The sequence below is a fragment of the Tinamus guttatus genome, unplaced genomic scaffold (assembly GCF_059628265.1).
Source record: "Tinamus guttatus ecotype Peru unplaced genomic scaffold, ASM5962826v1 Tinamus_guttatus_pri_ptg000307l, whole genome shotgun sequence".
NCBI classification, from domain to species: domain Eukaryota; kingdom Metazoa; phylum Chordata; class Aves; order Tinamiformes; family Tinamidae; genus Tinamus; species Tinamus guttatus.
The window spans coordinates 1,425,420-1,443,121 of record NW_028288841.1 but is presented as its reverse complement, the minus strand read 5'-3'; the positions used below and the strand labels follow the sequence as shown (position 1 = coordinate 1,443,121).

The following is a 17,702-nucleotide window of genomic DNA, read 5'->3' as shown; positions in this document are numbered from 1 at the left end:
TTTTGGGATATTTGGGATTCTTTGAGACTGGACTGCTTTGCCAGGAGAGTGCCTGGTGTACAGGAATACATCTTGATCGAGCTAAGGGGCTGATGTTGTATTTTTTTGAATACTGAGCGTGTAAGTAACATTACTGGATCAGTAAAGGAATGGGAGAAGAAAGGCTTCAGGAAGCAAAGATAGGAAAGGAATAATTGACTCCTTTCAGAGTCACTCGGAGTCACTTTGCAGAAAACAGACAAAATGAAAGATTTTTGCTTTTCCTGTTGGGTCTTTTTTTTTTTTTTTTTTTTTTCCAAACAGCTCTAGGTGTGTTTCTCACTGACTGATTGCTCTGCATGAATGAGAACTGAGCATGAGAACAAAATGAGGGGTTGTGGACGCGTGTGTTGTGATTGTGCATGTACAGATCTGAAAAACTGCCACTGGGGAAGATGGATGGCTTTGATTTTTGTATTTCTTTCTGAGATAGGGGCACATGTAACTAGACACCTGGGGTCAGGGCATCTTTGGTGGCTTGCGCAGAAAACCTCGCAGTCACAAAAGTCTCTGTGCATGTCCAGGCTGAAGGCAGCGGGGACTTTCTGCTACCACTGTTTTCCTTTTTTTCCCTTTACAGAAGTGACCAGTTGAATGTTGGGGATTACATCAAGTCGGTGAATGGCATTAACCTAACCAAGCTGCGGCACGACGAGATCATAAGCCTGCTGAAAAACGTGGGCGAAAGGGTAGTACTAGAAGTGGAGTACGAACTTCCACCAGCCGGTGGGTGCCTCCAAGATAAAGCTATTCCCTTTTCTTGCCTGCTTTTTGTCCTGGGATGCAGATGGGCCCGTTCATGCTCTAGTCGTCGTGCCCAGGGCTGTTTCCCGGGGCGTTTTTGCGCTCTGTCTTCATCTGCAGGGCCGCGGTGGAGGCTGCGGAGCCGCATGCCAGCGGAGCAGAGCGCTGGCGTTTCCAGCACAGTGGGTGCCTGCTCATGCACACCGGCGGGAGACGGCTGATTAGATTTGTCTTGCCTCGCAGTGGCTTGTAGCACAGGCCAATCTGCCTCCTGATGCTATAATGTAGGCTTGCTTGCCTTTTTTTTTTTTCTTCTCCCTTTTTGGAGGAGGCTTTATTCAGTCTTTAGCAGCATACAGCGCCAGATCCTTTTTTCTGAACTGCGTCAAGTGCTGTTATTCCTCAAGACGTTTGAAAATGTTATGTGTTTTCAGAAGGAAAGTTGGAGCAATCTGCTTTACAGTTACAAGGTCCCTGGCTGAGGCTGCTCACCCCGGATCTGATGAAGTGGGGCTGTGACCTGATGTGGGAGGCTGTGCCTTTGCTTGGATTTGTTTGTTCTGATTAAAACAAATGCATTCTATGGAACAGTTTCTCATCACAGTCTTTGCATTGTAGAAATGATCTGCACTGTTACTACTTTTCAGTGTCTCGGAAATTCAGCGAATTATTGAGCAGAAGAAATAGAATAGAGGAAAAGCAAAACTAATGAAAACAAAACCTTTTATCCCACATAAGATCTTATCCTATGCTTCCTAGGCTTTGCTGTTGCTCCTGCCTTTCCTTGGAAAGTCCTGAAATGCAATAAATGGCCATATAAAACCCTAAGAAGAAAAAATATATGAATTAGCTGAACTTTTGTTGCTTATCCCTTTCTGTTCTGTGTAAATGTTAGCTAGCTTTAGCACCGAGCTCTGGTAAAACAGCCCCTCCGCCCCAGCTCAAGTTTTCCATGTTCTCATGCTCGCTGAAGATGCCAACTCTTAACCTTTTTCCTTAGCTCTGAGCCTTGCTATTAGAAATCGGATAAGCTGCACTTAGGAGCTGAGGAACCGAGCCAATGCCGCATGACTCGATCAATAGCAGCGGAGCAAAATGCCTCCACTTCTGAATGAGCAGTAAGAGCCCTACCGAAACACTGGCTTTGCTCAAATGAGATTATTGATGCTCTTTATGACTAATCCAAGCAAAGAGGCCCCGCGAAAAGCGTACAGAGAGAATTGTCAATTACTACCTTGCCGCAGTGGAGTGCTGGTTCCTCGTGCGCTCTTGCTGGCGGGGAGGGTTTGCTGCTGGTTGTGCACCCCTCTTTCCTTCCCTGGGCAAAAAGCAGAAACACGGCGCAATTCAGGAGCTTGTACTCGTGGCTTTGGGTTTTTCTCCTCACTTGATAGTTTCCTGCTTGGGAAGGGAGCTTGCAAGTCCAAGCGTGGTTTTCAGGCCACGGTGCCCTATCATCCCTTGCATTGATAAGAGGAGCCCAGTGCTAAGGGCTGGAGGCTTCCCTGCTTCCTGTACCCCTTGGGAAAGGCTGTTGCCAAATATCATGCTTGGCTGCTTGGGATGGAAACTGGATGGTTTCCTAACCTGTCTGCAGCTGCTTTATACTCTTTCCTTGGTAGGTGGGTGCCCCCTTCTCTTGAGGCATCTCTAGGCCATGTCCACGTTGCCCAGCCCAGCCTGGCACCAGGAGCAGGTGGCTGCTCCAAGGACACCGGCTCAGGGGCTGCTGAAACCATGGGCAGGTCTGGGAAGAGGAGCCTGGGACTTCATCCTAGTCACAGTAGCACTTTGATAAATTATTAGGTAGCAGGGGGTGGCAAAAGACACAAATGGGGTGTTTTTTTTTCCCCCTTTCTCTGTCTTTACTTTTGTACATTAAGTAGTTTCGTATATTTTACATAAAATTACTGCATTGCCCCCGGGGTCAGTTTAAAGGATTCACTTAATCTTTTCTAAAGTCAAAATGTGGCGAAGGGCGAAAAAAAAACCTCAACCTTTTGCACTGAGGATTTGGGATTTTCATTTGCTTTAAGGTCAACCGGTGACTTGATTCCTCACGTGGCTGCTGGTGTGGGCTTTTTGTGTTTTATAAGTTGCCACCTGTGGCAAAAGCTACTGGCTTTTGAGTAATGCTGAACCCTTTAAAGCCGGTTGATAAACAAGAGGGTTTTACTTGAATGTCAGTGTGTCAAGCAAGACAAGTTTGAGGGGAGCTGCATGAAGCTCGGTGGGTGGAATTGTGCCAGGGGATGCTTGTTTGCTCCAGCGATGGTTCACATTCCTTGGTCGGGGCCTGTGTGCCCTCTCAGTGGGGTGGAGAGCCCCGCTGTGGGCTGCCCTTTCCTTTCAGTGCTGGTCAGCTGAGTTTTGGTCTGGTTTTGCAGTGGAAGCAGAATGGGGGTAACTGCATCTCTCTCTCTCCCCCTCAGTGCCAGAGAGCAGCGCGGGCATCATTCCCAAGACCATCGAGGTGTCCCTGTACAAGGAAGGCAACAGCTTTGGCTTTGTGCTGCGAGGTTAGTGGCTTTTTGGGTGAGAACCCTGTTGGCGGGGCAATCTGGGGAGAGAAAAGAAAGCGGAAAAATGCCATAAAGCTCCGAGGAAGAACAGGGACATGCCCAACAAGGGCCATGGGCTGCCTGCTCCATGGGGGTCTTTTGGCTTGCGAGCTGTGTCAGTTCTGTGATAAACTCTCTAGTTTCTCAGCGCTCTCCCTCCGACTTGCAGATCCGTGATATTTATGGCATTCCTGCTCTCATTGCAGGGGGAGCCCACGAAGATTGGCACAAGTCCCGACCGCTGGTTCTCACCTACGTGAGGCCGGGGGGCCCAGCAGACAGGTAACACACACGTTTTGCCTCCTGGACCCGGGGCACTTGAACGAAAGGCCCCATCACACTCTTGTCCTTCTTGCTGTGTCTCATCTACGTCACCCCCAGGGCTTTGCGTGTGGGTGCTGTGTGGAGTGACACTGCCAGGATGTTTGGGGCCTTCGGTGTGTGGGGAGGACATGGGCCATGCTTTTGTGCTGGAGCATGTTGCTGGAGCACCCAGCAACACCTCTTGCAAAGACAGCGGCCTAATTAACTCGGTGAACATGAAGAGCTTGCGCTGTATTAAAAAACAGGAGGTGGTCTGACTATTTGCATGCTACTAATTTAAAGTGATGGGCCTGACACTCTAAATACCCCAAATTATTGTCCCAAGGAGTGATTAGTTCCTGCTGAATGAAGGTAATTTGCTTATATATATACATTTTTTTTCTTTTTAAGTGAATTTTGCCTATGGCTTCCTACAGGGAAGGGTCCTTGAAGATTGGGGACAGACTGCTGAGCGTTGATGGGATTCCTCTGCACAGCGCAACTCACGCTGATGCCCTCAACATCCTGCGTCAGTGCAGCCAGGAGGCCCTTTTCCAGATTGAGTACGATGTGACCATCATGGGTAAGGCCAAAGGGGTTGGGGGGGCTGCCTGGAAGGCAGGTGTGAGTAGAGGCAGCAACTGGGAGCCTTGGCTTTGGGGGAAGAATTGCTGAGCACTGCATTGCCAACATGGATGAGAGTTCAAAGCTGGCTTAGTTAAAAGCGTTTGAAATGTGTGCGTTTGATGATGGGTCTCGAGGCGAATGACCAGTGATTTTAGGAAGGCTGGAAGGGAGTTTTGACCGTAGGCAAAGAGAGGATACAGGAGAAATCAGAGTTAAAGGCAGCCGGAATATAGGCGTGCTGCCAACACTGCAAATACTGTTATTAGATCTGTGCAAGGGAGGGACTTGGAAGCAGGCATCAGTGTGGTATGGCCATAGTTTGTATTCTGAGTTTTGACCCTGCTTAATTCTAGAGTTATTCCCTTTGTTTGAAATTTTACTTCCATTCTGCTTCCAAGATAAGTGAGGGGTGTTCATCTGATCGACCTCGAAGAAGACCGAACTTACTGAAGGGCAAGGAATGGGTAATTTAAATAAATGTTCTATCCAGTAAAGGGTAAATTAGAGGACTTGGAGGGGTTGGTTGGTTTGGGGGGGTTGGGGTTTTTTTTCTTACTTTTTTGGGTTGATTTTTTTTGAGTTCAAGCTCTGGGAAAGGTTTATTATTAGCTATTATAAAGTCATTCTGAGCTGGCTTTGTGACACACAGCTGTTACTGCAGGGAGCAGAGTTAATGAGTTTAAGGTTACCACAGAGTCCAGAGCTGCGTTGGCTCTGGAAGCTCATTGAGCTGTGCATTACATTTGGATGTTTGTCTATACGTTTCCAGAGGGGCTTCTGCCCCTGCTGGAGCCACAAGCTGGATTATTTTGGCGTCTCTTCTGCAAATCCCATAAACCAGTCCAGCATGTCTGAGCCTAGGATCTGGTGAGGAATGGGAATCAGTGAGATTAGGTTGTTTTCTGGCTTGCCAGTAAGAAGGAAAATCAAAATAATCTGCAGTTGAGAGGATCTAATGGCTCTGCCTCCTCCTTGCCCCCAGAAAAGAGCTGAGAACTCTTAAAACTCACTCCATGTGAGATGTGAGAGGATGGCACCAAGCAGGGGGTGCTGCTTGCACAGGCTCTGAGGGCTCTGCTTCTTCCCAGGCTCTTTGGGCCTGTTTCTCTTCCTTCCAGCACAAACAGCACAAGCGTCGGCAGAGCCCAACGTGTCCCTGCGGGAGGAGGCTGCCGGTAACGGTGTCATTAGAAACAGGGTGGTACACAAGAAAAAGAGGAAACCTGCGATGATAAAGATTGCAGGAAAAGAGCAACTCCTCAAAGCCTCTTTTCTCCCCTCTCATGCGCTGCTGGTTGCAGTGCCTCTGCAAAGGGCCCTGAGGGGTGGCCGTGCCCCTTCGGAGCAGCTCTCTGTGCTGGCAGCTCCCCGTCCTCGAGCGGGGCCGGCAGGGCTGGCGAGCAGCTTTGTGTGCAGCGCTCCCGCCGGCACACGCACAGCCCGCTGGCTTGGGCAGGTCCCTGGTGCCTTTTCTGCAGCAAGTTGGTTGTTTCAAAAAACAGACTTGGAGGAAAAATAGCCATGAGGGTGTCTTGGTATTTCTTCTTGAGTGACTCTCCCACCTGCTAGTGGGGTGAGTGAGCACAGAGCAGTATGGGGTTTTATCTGAGGATTCTCCATCCTGTGTCACTGTGCAGTGACCACACAGCCAGATGCCTGCAAAGAAGACAAAAAAGCAGCCTCTTCCTCAGATAATTCCTGCACAGAGGGTGCTTCTCCTTAACCTCATATAGGGATTCTCTCACCTTGCTTTCCCTTTTTTTAGATGCCTATGAATGCTTCTTTTTAAAGGCAAGAAGATGCAGAACATGGAGCTTAAAGCAAGCCCTGCAGGCAGTTTTGCCAGGCAACAGCTAATAGCTGCAGCAGGAGACAAACATATCACCCCCAAATCACAGCTGAGGAGGATGTGGGTTTTAGTGAGGGAGTTGCAGAGCAGGGGCTTATGTGGCACGGGCTGACCCTCGGGGAAGGAACGTGGCTTCTCCACAGCTGGCCATGGCGAGAGGGCCACCCGAATGGTGGCACCTCCAGCTGCCATTCCTCAGCGTTGCTTTTTAAATTAACTTGGATGTAATTGCCCTGTGCTAATCATGCCTTGCAAATATTGCTGAACTGCAGACTCCTGACCTTTGATTGGAGCCAGATCTTTCCCTGGAATAATTAATAGAGGCTTGGCTGGTATTTCCCCACCAAATACCTTTATAAAATGGATTTACGGTCCTCATCTGTGCAACAGGAGGGTGGAATTAAAGGTACTGCAGGGTGGCCCTTACTTTGAGTAGCAGGAGGAAAGCCCATGTGGGAAGGACTGTCATTTCCTACAGGTCTTATTGATACCTAGTTCCTGGCAGGGAAGCAGGTGTCCAGAACCTTTTCCCTGTCTGCACTATCGTGCAGAGAACAAACCCTGAAAAAGGTCTGGCAAAGGACAGGAGTTTGCACTGCTGCAGCAAACCACGTGTGAATGAGCATGAGTGCATGAACTAGCCAGACCCCCGGCCTCTGAGCCACAAAACTAAGAGGAACAGGTATTTTTTCTTGCAAAGAAACACTCTGGTCTACCACTGCAGCAAGCACTGCTTTCACAAGGGTTTTTTGGTACCTGCTTCACTTTGTCTGGAAGACTGTATGTCTTAGGATTTTGCATACAGGCTGCAAAATCAGGGCTTTGTTGCTGCTCTTTGCAGTTGGAAGAGATGCCTCAGTCTCTTGGTGCTTCCTCTGCTAATGAAGGCTTGAGTACAACTTGTGCAGGCTTCACCTGGGTGCTTCGTGTGTCTCTTGGTTGAACTAGGGCTGTGCTTTTTGCCAGGACCCTTTTAGGATAGATCCTGTTTTACTCGGAGCCAGTGTTTCAGAAGCTCTAACATGACCCATTCCTCCTCCTCTCTCCCCTCAAGAAAAGGGCACAGTGAGCAGAGCCAGAGCACAAACGCCCCTTGGCTGATCTCCACGCCAAGGATATTTCTGTCTCTGGAGAATCAGCATCTTAAAAGGAATCTCGGGAGAGACCACACTGCAGCTTAACCTCTGCGATCTGCACCAACACTCCCATTTATCAGAGACCAAGAATGAGCCGTGTGTCAAGTTGCAGAGCCAAACAGCATCAGTGTTTTTAGTGGAGCATAGCTGTGGGGGAGAACAGCTCTCTGTGAATAACTAAGGGTTGAGGAGGCATCGTGCCCTTGGAGCTGGGGGCTGGGTTTCTGCAAGGCCCTGTGGGGAGACAGGGCTCAAACTGCACCCAGGGGTGCTGTGTGTGCCTTGATGGGGTTGGCAATGCCCACGAATCCAGCCTCTTTATAACGGCTTTGGATAACCTAGAAGCAAATGTGTGCACTGGGGGTGGAGGGAATTTCTATCTAATCAGTCCAAGCCCCAGATTTTGTTGCCTCTCTCTTTCTCGGTGCAGATGAACAGGGACAATGTGCAAGCTGCTGCTAACAGGTGCAATTTCGTGGGAGTTTCATGGTCTCACTTACAGCAGCTATTAAGCTTATTGCAGAAATACATCTTTTAAACATGAGCTACCTCTGTATTGTCTGGTGGGAAAGAGGAGGCTTTTGTAAGCATGCAGGTAGGGAGAAGTGTCTCTGCTCCCACTGGAGGAAACAAACAGCTGAGGGGAGATGTCAGAGCTGGTGATGGAGCACCCAAGAGTTGTTGGCTCCCACGTTGGTCATCTGCACGCAGGACTTTAGAGTATCTCAGAAAAAGATTTTTTGTTCCTTTTTGGATTGTTTTTGGATAAACCTAGAACAGTGATATTCTTCTGATCTTCCTTTTTATGCTTTTCTTATGATATCTTTGTTGTGACTGCTGCATTGCCTTAGAGCTTCCTTGATCTTGCTATTTAACCCCAAAAAGGATGTGTGTGTGGGAGAGAGTTATTATCATATCTGCTTTATGCAAAGCAATGTTACTTCTTGCATTTATTTCCTTCTTACTGTGTGAGGCAGAGTGGGGAGCATGTAGGAGGTCCAAACTACAGGTTTGCTGATGTGTGCAGCAAGTCAGCACTACTGGGCCTCCCACTGCCTGCTTCCGTATTTAGAACTGGGAAACACTGCGTGAGAAGCGTCTTCAGATGCTCTCTTGCTTTGCAGATACTGTAGCAAATGCTTCAGGTCCTCTGCTAGTGGAGATAGCCAAGACCCCGGGCTCGACGCTGGGAATCTCGCTGACGACAACCACGCACCGCAACAAGCAGGTCATTGTCATTGACAAGATCAAACCGGCCAGCGTGGTGGACAGGTACAGAGCTCAACAGGCTGGACCTGTTCTGCTTTTCCCTTCTGTGCTGCTTTTTTTCTACCCTCGCTTGTTATACGCCATTCCTCCCTCCCACCCTTTGAGATGGCCCCGTCCATGTTTGGGGTAAACCAAAGGTGCTAAAAATATCTGCTGTAGTGCCAGAGGACACTCCTCACCAGGAGTAAATGTAATTCAGTGCATGTGAAAGCTGAGCTCCATTAAAAAAAAAAAAATCCTGACCTGTCTGCCCTGCAGCATTGGGATGGCAAAGGTCTGTTCTAGAAATTTGTCCCTGGAACCTTTTCCTGCTGTGCAAGGCAGCTAGTCACCCTTTACATTGGGATGCAGGAAGATTGACCTCTTTGCAATCCTAGCTGTGATTAGTCTTGTTGCTCCACTGAACTGCTGGCTCTTAGGACTTCTTTTTAAAATTTGGCTATTCTTCATTGGAGCTCTGTGGGAAAACAGAGAGAGGAGCAGGCAACAACCAAGAGGTCCCACAACCTCTTCTCCATCCAGGGTTTCTGTCCCTCCTCCTAGCAGCCTTCTCACATGATCCTTATATCCTCACCTCTCTACCTTTACCACCACCTTCCCAGGTGCTGTTTATATCTCACCAAGTATTCCTTGTTAACCTCTAATGGTTGGCCTCAGAAAATCCTTTTATCCATCAAGCAATCAGCATTATTGCTTTCATCCCTGGCCAACCTTTCCTCCTATTCCTTATTCCTACAGAGCTCAGAGAGCCAGTCTGGGCATGCGCCCGCCCGTCCTGCCTGGCTGAGCACTTAAGCATCAACAGAAACTTAAACGTCTTTCCCCAGCCGCCAGCAGCACTAACTCAAAGACTGACCATTCTGGTTCATGATTTCTGCAACACTTAAACCTAAGGTTCAAATTGGAAGTCAAAGACTGGAATGTGAAGATGCATAAAAATAAATTTGCATGAAACAAAACAGCTGTATTTTGTACATTTCTGCTCCCAACCATAAGGACATGGACTTCAGCCATGTGCATAATTATCTCTCTTGTTTCCTTTGCAGATGTGGCGCGTTGCATGTTGGTGACCATATTCTCTCCATTGATGGCACGAGCACAGAGCACTGCTCCTTATTAGAGGCAACGCAGCTTTTAGCTGCCACTTCAGAAAATGTCAAGCTGGAGATATTACCTGTTCACCAAAGCAGGCTGCCTTTGAAGCCTCCAGAAACAGGTGTGTCCCCAATGCCAACACTGCTGGTTGCCCTCAAAACTCGCTGCTTTTAAATGCTGGCAAGAGACTCCCAAAGAGAGACATCTGTGGAGGGGGAAAAAAAGATATTTTGATGAAATATGTGTGATTAGATGGCATTCTTCAAGGACATGAATAGGGAAAAAGGTAACATCTGTGCTTGAATGGGAAAATTGTCATTGGGAATCCCAGGGTTTTGCAGTGCTGAGTGCTGTGCAAGCCGTTTTCTTAATACCCAAGAAAAGAGGGAGAAAAACAACTTTGGTGCTGGGAAATGTATTTCCAAGTTCAGCTTTCATTCTCTGGTGTTTGGTAAAGCTCCACAAAGGGTATGTCAGTGGCTAGGCAGGGTCACACTGGGCTCCCATAGGAAGCAGTGCTGTAGGATGAGTGTCTGTCACCTGGGCAAACCCGTTTGAACGGTAGCTGTGTCTGCCCAGTCAGTGGTAGACCACAAAAGTGGCTACTACAAAACCAAGCCCAAAAAATCCCTGTAAGTTTTAGACTTTGTTAGGAATTTACCCTGGTGAACATCTTTATGGCTGCCTTTAGTGTCTCCTGCCATGTGAGAGACAGAGTTAGCCACTCATCTAAACTTGGTAGGATGTAATCTCAGTGGTGCTTGGTTTATTGTGGGTCTTACCTGCACTGTTGATACAGTGTGTGTTGGTGGTCTTGCAGCTCATGTGTTTCAGACACTGGCCATTCAGTCCAGCCTCTTTTACTACCATTTCCAATCACGTGGATGATGAATGTCCCTCAGGAACGTACATTTTAGTAATGTTTATTACTAGCCCCAGGCACAACTGTTACTGTTCTTTTCTAAGGCAGTTTGGGAACATGAAGAAAATATTTGTGTTGTCTTCTTTAGCATGATGCAGTAAAACATAAAATCTAACAACATCTTCATGTCTAGAAATAAATGTCATACATGTCTAGTCCAATTTGTGCAGAATTAAAGCAGTTTAACAAAGGGGAAGAATGACTTGACCTTTGTGCCCAGCATAAAATGGAAAGCTATAATCCTTTTTCAATGGCTGTTAAAATGAACTATTCTCCTTCTTCCATTAATGCCCTGGTTCTAATCTCCTTTCAGAATATAAACATTCAGCAGCAGTTTCAGAGAAGGAAGTTCTGTAGAGGGACAGCTCTGCGTTCAGAGCTTCTTATTCCCATCTATCGGACCAATCCACTATGACAGAAATTTAGAGCACAAACTTGTAAGAGTAATGGCAAAACATTAAAATATAAAAGATACAGCAACTGTTCCCACTTTTAGTTAAACCCTTCAACAAGTGAAGGATCACAAGGAAGGATGCTGCAGTGAGGACAACTAAAGGATCACAACAAGTGAAGGATCACAAGGAAGGATGGTGAGGACAGGAAGAAAGGGGCAGGCTCTTAGCAGCACTGTTTAAACAAGAGGAACAGATAATATCAAAGTTAAACCCACTTGGGATCTGGGAGACACAATTCCACCGACTGCTTTCACAGGGTGGTGGAAGCAAACATGAGTAGTAAGGGAAAATGGACCTTGCAAAGCAGATGCTCATGGCTGGCAGGAGGCTGAAGCCTGTGACACCAACTCCTGGAGAGCAGCCGAGCAGAGGAGACTACGTGGGCAAATTCCTGTTTGCCACTTGTGTTAATAAGTCCACCTGAGGTGTGCCAGCATGTGGCTTGTTGTCATGTTGTTATTTTTATTTAGTATGGTTTCTAGTGTAATCAACATCCAGTTATTGAGGACGTGGAGAGAGATCTGAAGCTGCAGCTGCTCAGCACTATTGGCTGTCAGGAAAAAATTGGGTCCTTTTGATCTGATGTCAAAGCACAGGATTTGTCAAACTGAGTTTGTTTCTCTTTGGTTCCTGGGGCATTTGGAGAGCTTGTGGGGAATCTTGTGTTCTGCTCGCAAGATCAGAGAGGTGGATGGTACCCAGGAGGGATGGGTCTCTTTAGGCAGGGATGATGGGCAGGAAGTTTGCTGTAGGTTTTATCAGAGAAATGTCCAAAATCCATTTTCTTTCCTTCGTGCAACAGCATCTGAGTTTCATAGGCCTTTTATCTGTTGTGTAAGATGTGAGCTAATAATCTGTAGGCAAATGAGATAGCTTTAATTATTACAAATGAGTTAAATGATCTTGTTTATATGCCCATAAGTTTTGTCCCTAGTGTTCAAAGTGTTTAGTTTTTCCAAGTAGAGTTAACGTTCTCCTTTTTGTTTAGACATAGCTGCATAGATTTAATTTTTGTTTTTAAAAGCCCTCTGAATGTGAATTTCCTTTTGAATTCACAAGATAGAAGCCTCAGAGCTGGAAATGAACTTTTGAAGAGCTTGATAGATTAAGTGCTAAATTCACTAAATGTTTAACAAGGACAGAGATAATTGCTGGTATTGGTCAGAAAAGCTGACCTCAATGACTTGATGTCTGTGATGCACGTTCACAAATTGGATTTTTACTGTTAAAGTCACTAGCAGGTGACCTGTAGATCAGATGGCCCCACAGGTTAAAGTGTTGGAGTCCAAGATCTGCACCTTCAGAAGGAGCTGGTGCTGCTGTCACCATCTGCAATTGCACCCACGTGGGGAACACAGACCTGAAGAGATCCTATCTGGGGAGCGTGGTTGTCAGTCGGGGCAAGATTAAGAGCTGTCAGGTTAGAACGTGTCTATAGTGACGTTCTGCCATGGGATGCCATTTATGCCTAGCTGAAAAAGATTATTGCCATCTTGCTCGTTAGCTAGTAATTTCTCTTGGAAGAAAACAGATGCAGCCAGCATGGTGCAGGGATTTGGGAGCGAGAACCCAGAGGCCACTGGGCACAGAAAACAGAATCAATCCTGTGCTGCTGAGGAGCAAAAGGAGTTTTGAGGAGAACAGGAAAAGGTGTCTGCGTCTGGTGATGGGTTTGCTAATGTGTTTCAGAGATTTGTGGCATCAAGGGCTCATATTGGAAGACCATGATCCCTGGGACAAGGGATTTCTGGGTGAAGGATGTCATGCTGCAGACAGATCTCTGCCAGCACATGCTGGACTGTGGATTAAAGCAGTTATGTGGCCTTGAATAGGGAATCTGCTATATCGGTGCCCTGTTTCCATTTACTTTTGGCTGTAGCACTGGCTTCCCTTCCAGGATAGGTGAACCTGTGTAATTGCCTTTAAACAGCAGTGGGTAAAATCCCTTCTATTCTGGTGAGCTGGAGTCTGCCCTGCACCACTCCTTCCTTTCCATATATGCCCCCTGCAGTGGATTCCTGGCCACAGGAACCACAAAACAGCCAAATACTGGAGCCAAGAAGAGTGCTCCAAACTGGCCTTGGCCTGTCTGGGAGGCTCTCAGCCTTGCGCAAAGAAGCAGCAAGGTGGGAAGCAGTACAAGGAGGATTCCCCGCTAGCGGTGCGGGAAACCTGTGCTTAGAGGGAACTTCTGTGCCCTGCATAACAGACTGCAAACGCCGGTGACATCCGCGTGCTGCCAGCATGCCTTGGTGACGCTGTCAGCTCAGGAGGCAGTTTGTCACGGGGGAGCGGAGGATTTGTGCCCCCTTGCATCAAGTGTCGTGAGGCTGCGTGGGGCTGTGTTCTCGTTGCTGGTACTTGACGTATCATGGTTGTATCCTGACCTGTCCTGAGCCAGTACGAGGCTGTCTTTTCTGCAGGAGGAAGATATGAGCAGTAGACCCCAGCCCCTGGCTTGTGCTTTTTACTGTTTCTTTCTCTCCTTTCTCCTGCCTGCTGCGGCGATTTCTGTTCCCTTGGGTGCCCTCAGTCAAAGTGCAGAAGAGCGACCATCACCATTGCTGGGACCCCTGCGTCAACTACTGTCACACCCACCACCCCGGCCACTGCAAGACGCCCGCTTGGAACCAGGCGGCCAGCCAGGATTACTGCAAATGTAACCGCCGCGCACGGCATCGCCCGTCCCTGCGTGCTCACTTCTGTCGTGCCCCTCCATTCCCTTAGCAACCCAACCTGTAGCACCATCTCGGTACTGAAAGTGGCCCTCGTTTCTTATCCTATAACCCGAGTTGGTTTCCAAAGGTCCAATGCTGAGCTGAGTTGTACAAAATCAGCCGATGCAGCTCAGCACACACACAGCTAGTAACGGCAGCTAGAGCCATGTGCTGAGCCAACCCATGTCCATCCCCAACCATATTTAAACCTCATTAGTGCTGTGGTGTCAGTTCATGTGTTTTAGGTGTTTTCTGTTCCCCCCAGGAAGCCACATTCCAATTCTAGTTGTCTAAGACTCCTGCTGACAAATTGATTTATCCAGTAATAATAATATTCAATACGCAATAATAACATTATTATTCAATACTAATAATTCAGTAATGCTGTGGGGTCTGTTTCCCTGTGGCTCAGGCATGCTTTTCTAGGTGTGTCCTGCAACATGTTCTCTGTTTCTCCAGCTCTGGTCGCTGCCAACTTCTCGTCCCCCACCATGAACGCGCAAGGCTTCCCCTGCCAAAACTCCAACACGCTACCTCGCAGCTCCCACCCCATGAGCCCCCGCACCACCATGATGAGGAGGAGGCAGAAGAAGAAGGAGCACAAGAGTTCGTGTAAGAGGGGCGATGGGCTGGGGCCGGGTTGGAAGGGGTGCAAGTGCTGGCCTCGCTGTCCTGCTTGTCCTTGCCTGGGTGCCCAGGGTGTGGGGAGGACTGTTCATCCCAACCCTACCGGTGCCTCGCTCTTCTTTTTTCACTGTTGCACCGCAGCTCCCCCAGGGTCTGTGACCAGACCTGTGTGTTGACTCAGTGCTTTGATGCCCGTGCAGTCTCTTTCCTACACATGCACTTCCAACATGAAGGAAGATGCAACAGGTTTAGCTTCTCTCCCTTTATTTTTTTTTCTTTTTTTTTTCCTGCCTTTCTGCCTTGGCCTTTGCTCTGTAGCAGTGTCAGTCTTCTCCATCCCTCCTCTCTGCATGTGTGGGCCTCGTTCTTCCTGAGCCCTGTGAGTCCATCCCTACTGCCCTCTCCTCCTGCACAGCAAGTGCTGGCGCTGCCACCTTGTCTCCTGCTGGTGACCCCTCCAAGGAGCTTTGGCCATCTCCAGGGGTGCCTGCAGCCACCCCATGAGGTCCATGGTGACCCTGACCTTCTGCCTCTCTCCTCCTTTCAGTGTCGCTGGCCTCTAGCACGGTGGGTCCTGGCGGGCAGATTGTCCACACGGAAACGACAGAGGTGGTTCTCAGGGGAGACCCTTTGAATGGCTTTGGACTTCAGCTCCAGGGAGGCATCTTTGCTACCGAAACCCTGTCTTCCCCACCCCTCGTCCGTTTTATTGAGCCCGACAGCCCGGCAGAGAGGTTAGAGACCTTGCCCTTGGATGCTGATGGTGCTGCTGATGAACATTTCATGGTTTGGTTTGTTTTCTCTCCTCAGAGGCTCATTTAGATATTTACTATCATCCTTGTAATATCTCCCATTCTTCACTGGGCATGGTTTACTGTCACTGCCATTTCTGCACTCGTCGGCTGACCACGGCCTCCCTCGTACCCCAGGTGAACGTCTTGGCACCAGGCTATGGCTGTTCTGGGAGGAGGAGGAAGGGAGCGTGTGTCTGTGTGCGTGAGAGAGACATTCCCTTTTTTTTTTTCTTTTCTTTGAAAGATAAAGCTTTTGTCTGGATGTAGAATGGGGAAAAACCTAAACATGAGGGCCCAGGAAAGTGTTTCCTGCCCAGTTTCACTGCAGCAGAGCCCAGCTGCATGTGCAGGCCTGAAAGCCAGTCTCAAACCCGTGAAGAAGACACTGGTGGTTCAAAGCGGGGCGATGTTGCATTTAAGCAGCTCCTGCTTTCAGCTCCACAAGCCCTGTGCAAAGAGCAAGCAGGGGAGCAGTGCTGATGTCTGTAGCTGTCTGCCCTGACCCTCCCTGCAGCCCGTCCGCGATGCCTCTGGGCTTGCAAGCCGAGAACATTCCTCTCAGCTCTCTGTGCCTCTCGCCTTCTTCTCTGTTTAAAAGGCCCTTTAACTGTTGGCCAAGTTTCTCGTGTCTGGGAGCTCCTGGCTGTCGTGGGGTCAGGACGATGTAGCACGGCGTTATCTCAGCCAGCTGCAAAGCTGCTTTGGGGCCTGGGAGCAAGAGCCTCCCTGCCCTCTGCAGCTCCCGCTGTGGCTGAACCGCTTCCTGCACCTTTGCTGGCTGCATTTGGCATCTGCCTGGGTACCTCTGTGCCACCACGGTGCAAATGCCTCTGCCAGGGGGTTAGTACTGAACAGAGCAGATCCCAATGTGGCTTTAGCTCTCGTTGGGTAGAAAGAAGCTGATTTCTTTAGGCAGATGAAATAGTGAGGAGTAAGGACTCCTGCTGGAAGAGCCGCAGTAGCTCCAAAGCCAGCTGCATTGGCAGGTTTCCCTTCCTGTCTGTGATGTGTCCTACGTCGGGGTGTCTGAGGTGCTAGACTCCTGTTCCCACCTTCCTTGGAAGGAGACATCTGCGCAGGCCTTGTCAGCCTGCTCATGCTTTGGATCCTCGATCCAGATCGGGAAAATAAAGCATGGACCAAACCCGCTGGGGAATCAGGAATGGCGTTTTCATATGAAAACTTGCATAGGAAAATGCCAGTCCTTGCTGTAGGGTCTGTGTGCATGGTAGCACCTAAGGGCAGGAGAGGTCCTGGCGGGAAGGACAAGTGAGAGGCACGGGGGTCTGCGAGGGCAGGCGGGAGGACAGGCCCAGGACAGAGGGAGTGCACAGTACCTGTGTGTTGCAGGTCGAGAGGGATTTTGAAGAGCTTTTATGCCATTTTTTGTTTGTTTCCAAACAAGATTGAAAAGTGAAAATGGTGGGTTTTGCTTTCATTTTATTTTTTTAATCCCCTATTACCAGGGTGAATTTGGCTCACATTGCAAAGCACCAAAGCCCTTTTAGAGATCAGGCAGTGACAAAGCCTGCCGTGCCAGGGGAGAGGGGAGGCGTGCGGAAATCCGCCTGGCTTTTCTTTATCCTCTTGCCAAGCCTGGAGCAGAAGCAAAGCCCTTCGGTGCGGTCTTGCTTGGCGCTAACATGTCTCTCACACTGTGCATCCCCTCAGCTGCCCACCCAGCAGGATTCACACTCTCCTGTCTGCTTTATTCTGCTTTCTGGTGGTGGGGAACATTTGCAGCATGGATTTGATTTGGGGATTAAAATCTCTGCAGTGTATTTCTCCCTCTCTTAGACTGGGCTCCTCTGCCTGGCAGGAAAGCTGGTGCTAAAACACGCTTTCCTCCCAGGCTTGAAGTGACAAATGTGGTAGGTTTGCAGTGAGGTGGAAAAGACAGTTTTAAGTTTTCACTTCACTTTTGTTTCTCGCTGTCATGCAGAGCTCATTTGCTCTGTCCTTGCTAGGTACCTTATTCCCTATTCTTGGCAGGTTTTGCTGTGACTTCAACTCAAGACATCAGAGTCATTTTTCTCCCATTTGCAAGGCGAGGCGCTCAGCTGGGACTGGGCTGCAGTATCTCTTGAGCCAGAGTTGTTGCGTTTTACAAAAATGGATGAGTTGTGGGGACAGAGAGGCTGAGCTCACCAGCCTGTGCCCGTCCTGCGTGCTCACACACTTATGCAAGAGAACCTAAATTTGCAGTTGCACAGGTTATGGTGCACAATTGCTTTGTCCCTCTGTCTTGCCCTGCAGAAGCTGTCTCTTGGGTGACTAATAATCCAAGTCTTTGTTTGTGCTTTGTTTGCGCTTTGTTTGCTCAGTGCAAGATGAGGCCTTTGGGCTCAAAATGAGCTGGTGATTCAGCCCCTGTTATCAGCAGTGAGGATGGGGCAAGATGCCTGAAGTCCTCTCTTAGGTGACTTGCAACACATACAGCTTTTCCATAATTTTGTGTCTGTCCTGCCACGCTGTCAATGACAGAAGTGGTGGTGCATCTTGCTTTCCTGTCCAGGTATCCAAAATCAATGCTGTCTACTGCATTACATGTTTTTTTCCTCTGC

At 48.6% G+C, this 17,702-nt stretch overlaps 1 protein-coding gene across 1 annotated transcript in view; it reads left to right on the top strand.

The window, feature by feature from the left end:
* The window catches only part of GRIP2 (glutamate receptor interacting protein 2), a 215,470-nt gene that overhangs the window by 169,252 nt on the left and 28,516 nt on the right, over positions 1-17,702 (top strand). The window contains exons 4-12 of the mRNA XM_088528210.1: positions 620-765; positions 3,216-3,302; positions 3,551-3,626; positions 4,085-4,230; positions 8,384-8,531; positions 9,575-9,744; positions 13,534-13,659; positions 14,177-14,329; positions 14,892-15,078. Of these exons, the coding sequence (XP_088384336.1) occupies positions 620-765; positions 3,216-3,302; positions 3,551-3,626; positions 4,085-4,230; positions 8,384-8,531; positions 9,575-9,744; positions 13,534-13,659; positions 14,177-14,329; positions 14,892-15,078 (1,239 nt within the window). The remainder of the gene's footprint in view (positions 1-619; positions 766-3,215; positions 3,303-3,550; positions 3,627-4,084; positions 4,231-8,383; positions 8,532-9,574; positions 9,745-13,533; positions 13,660-14,176; positions 14,330-14,891; positions 15,079-17,702) is intronic.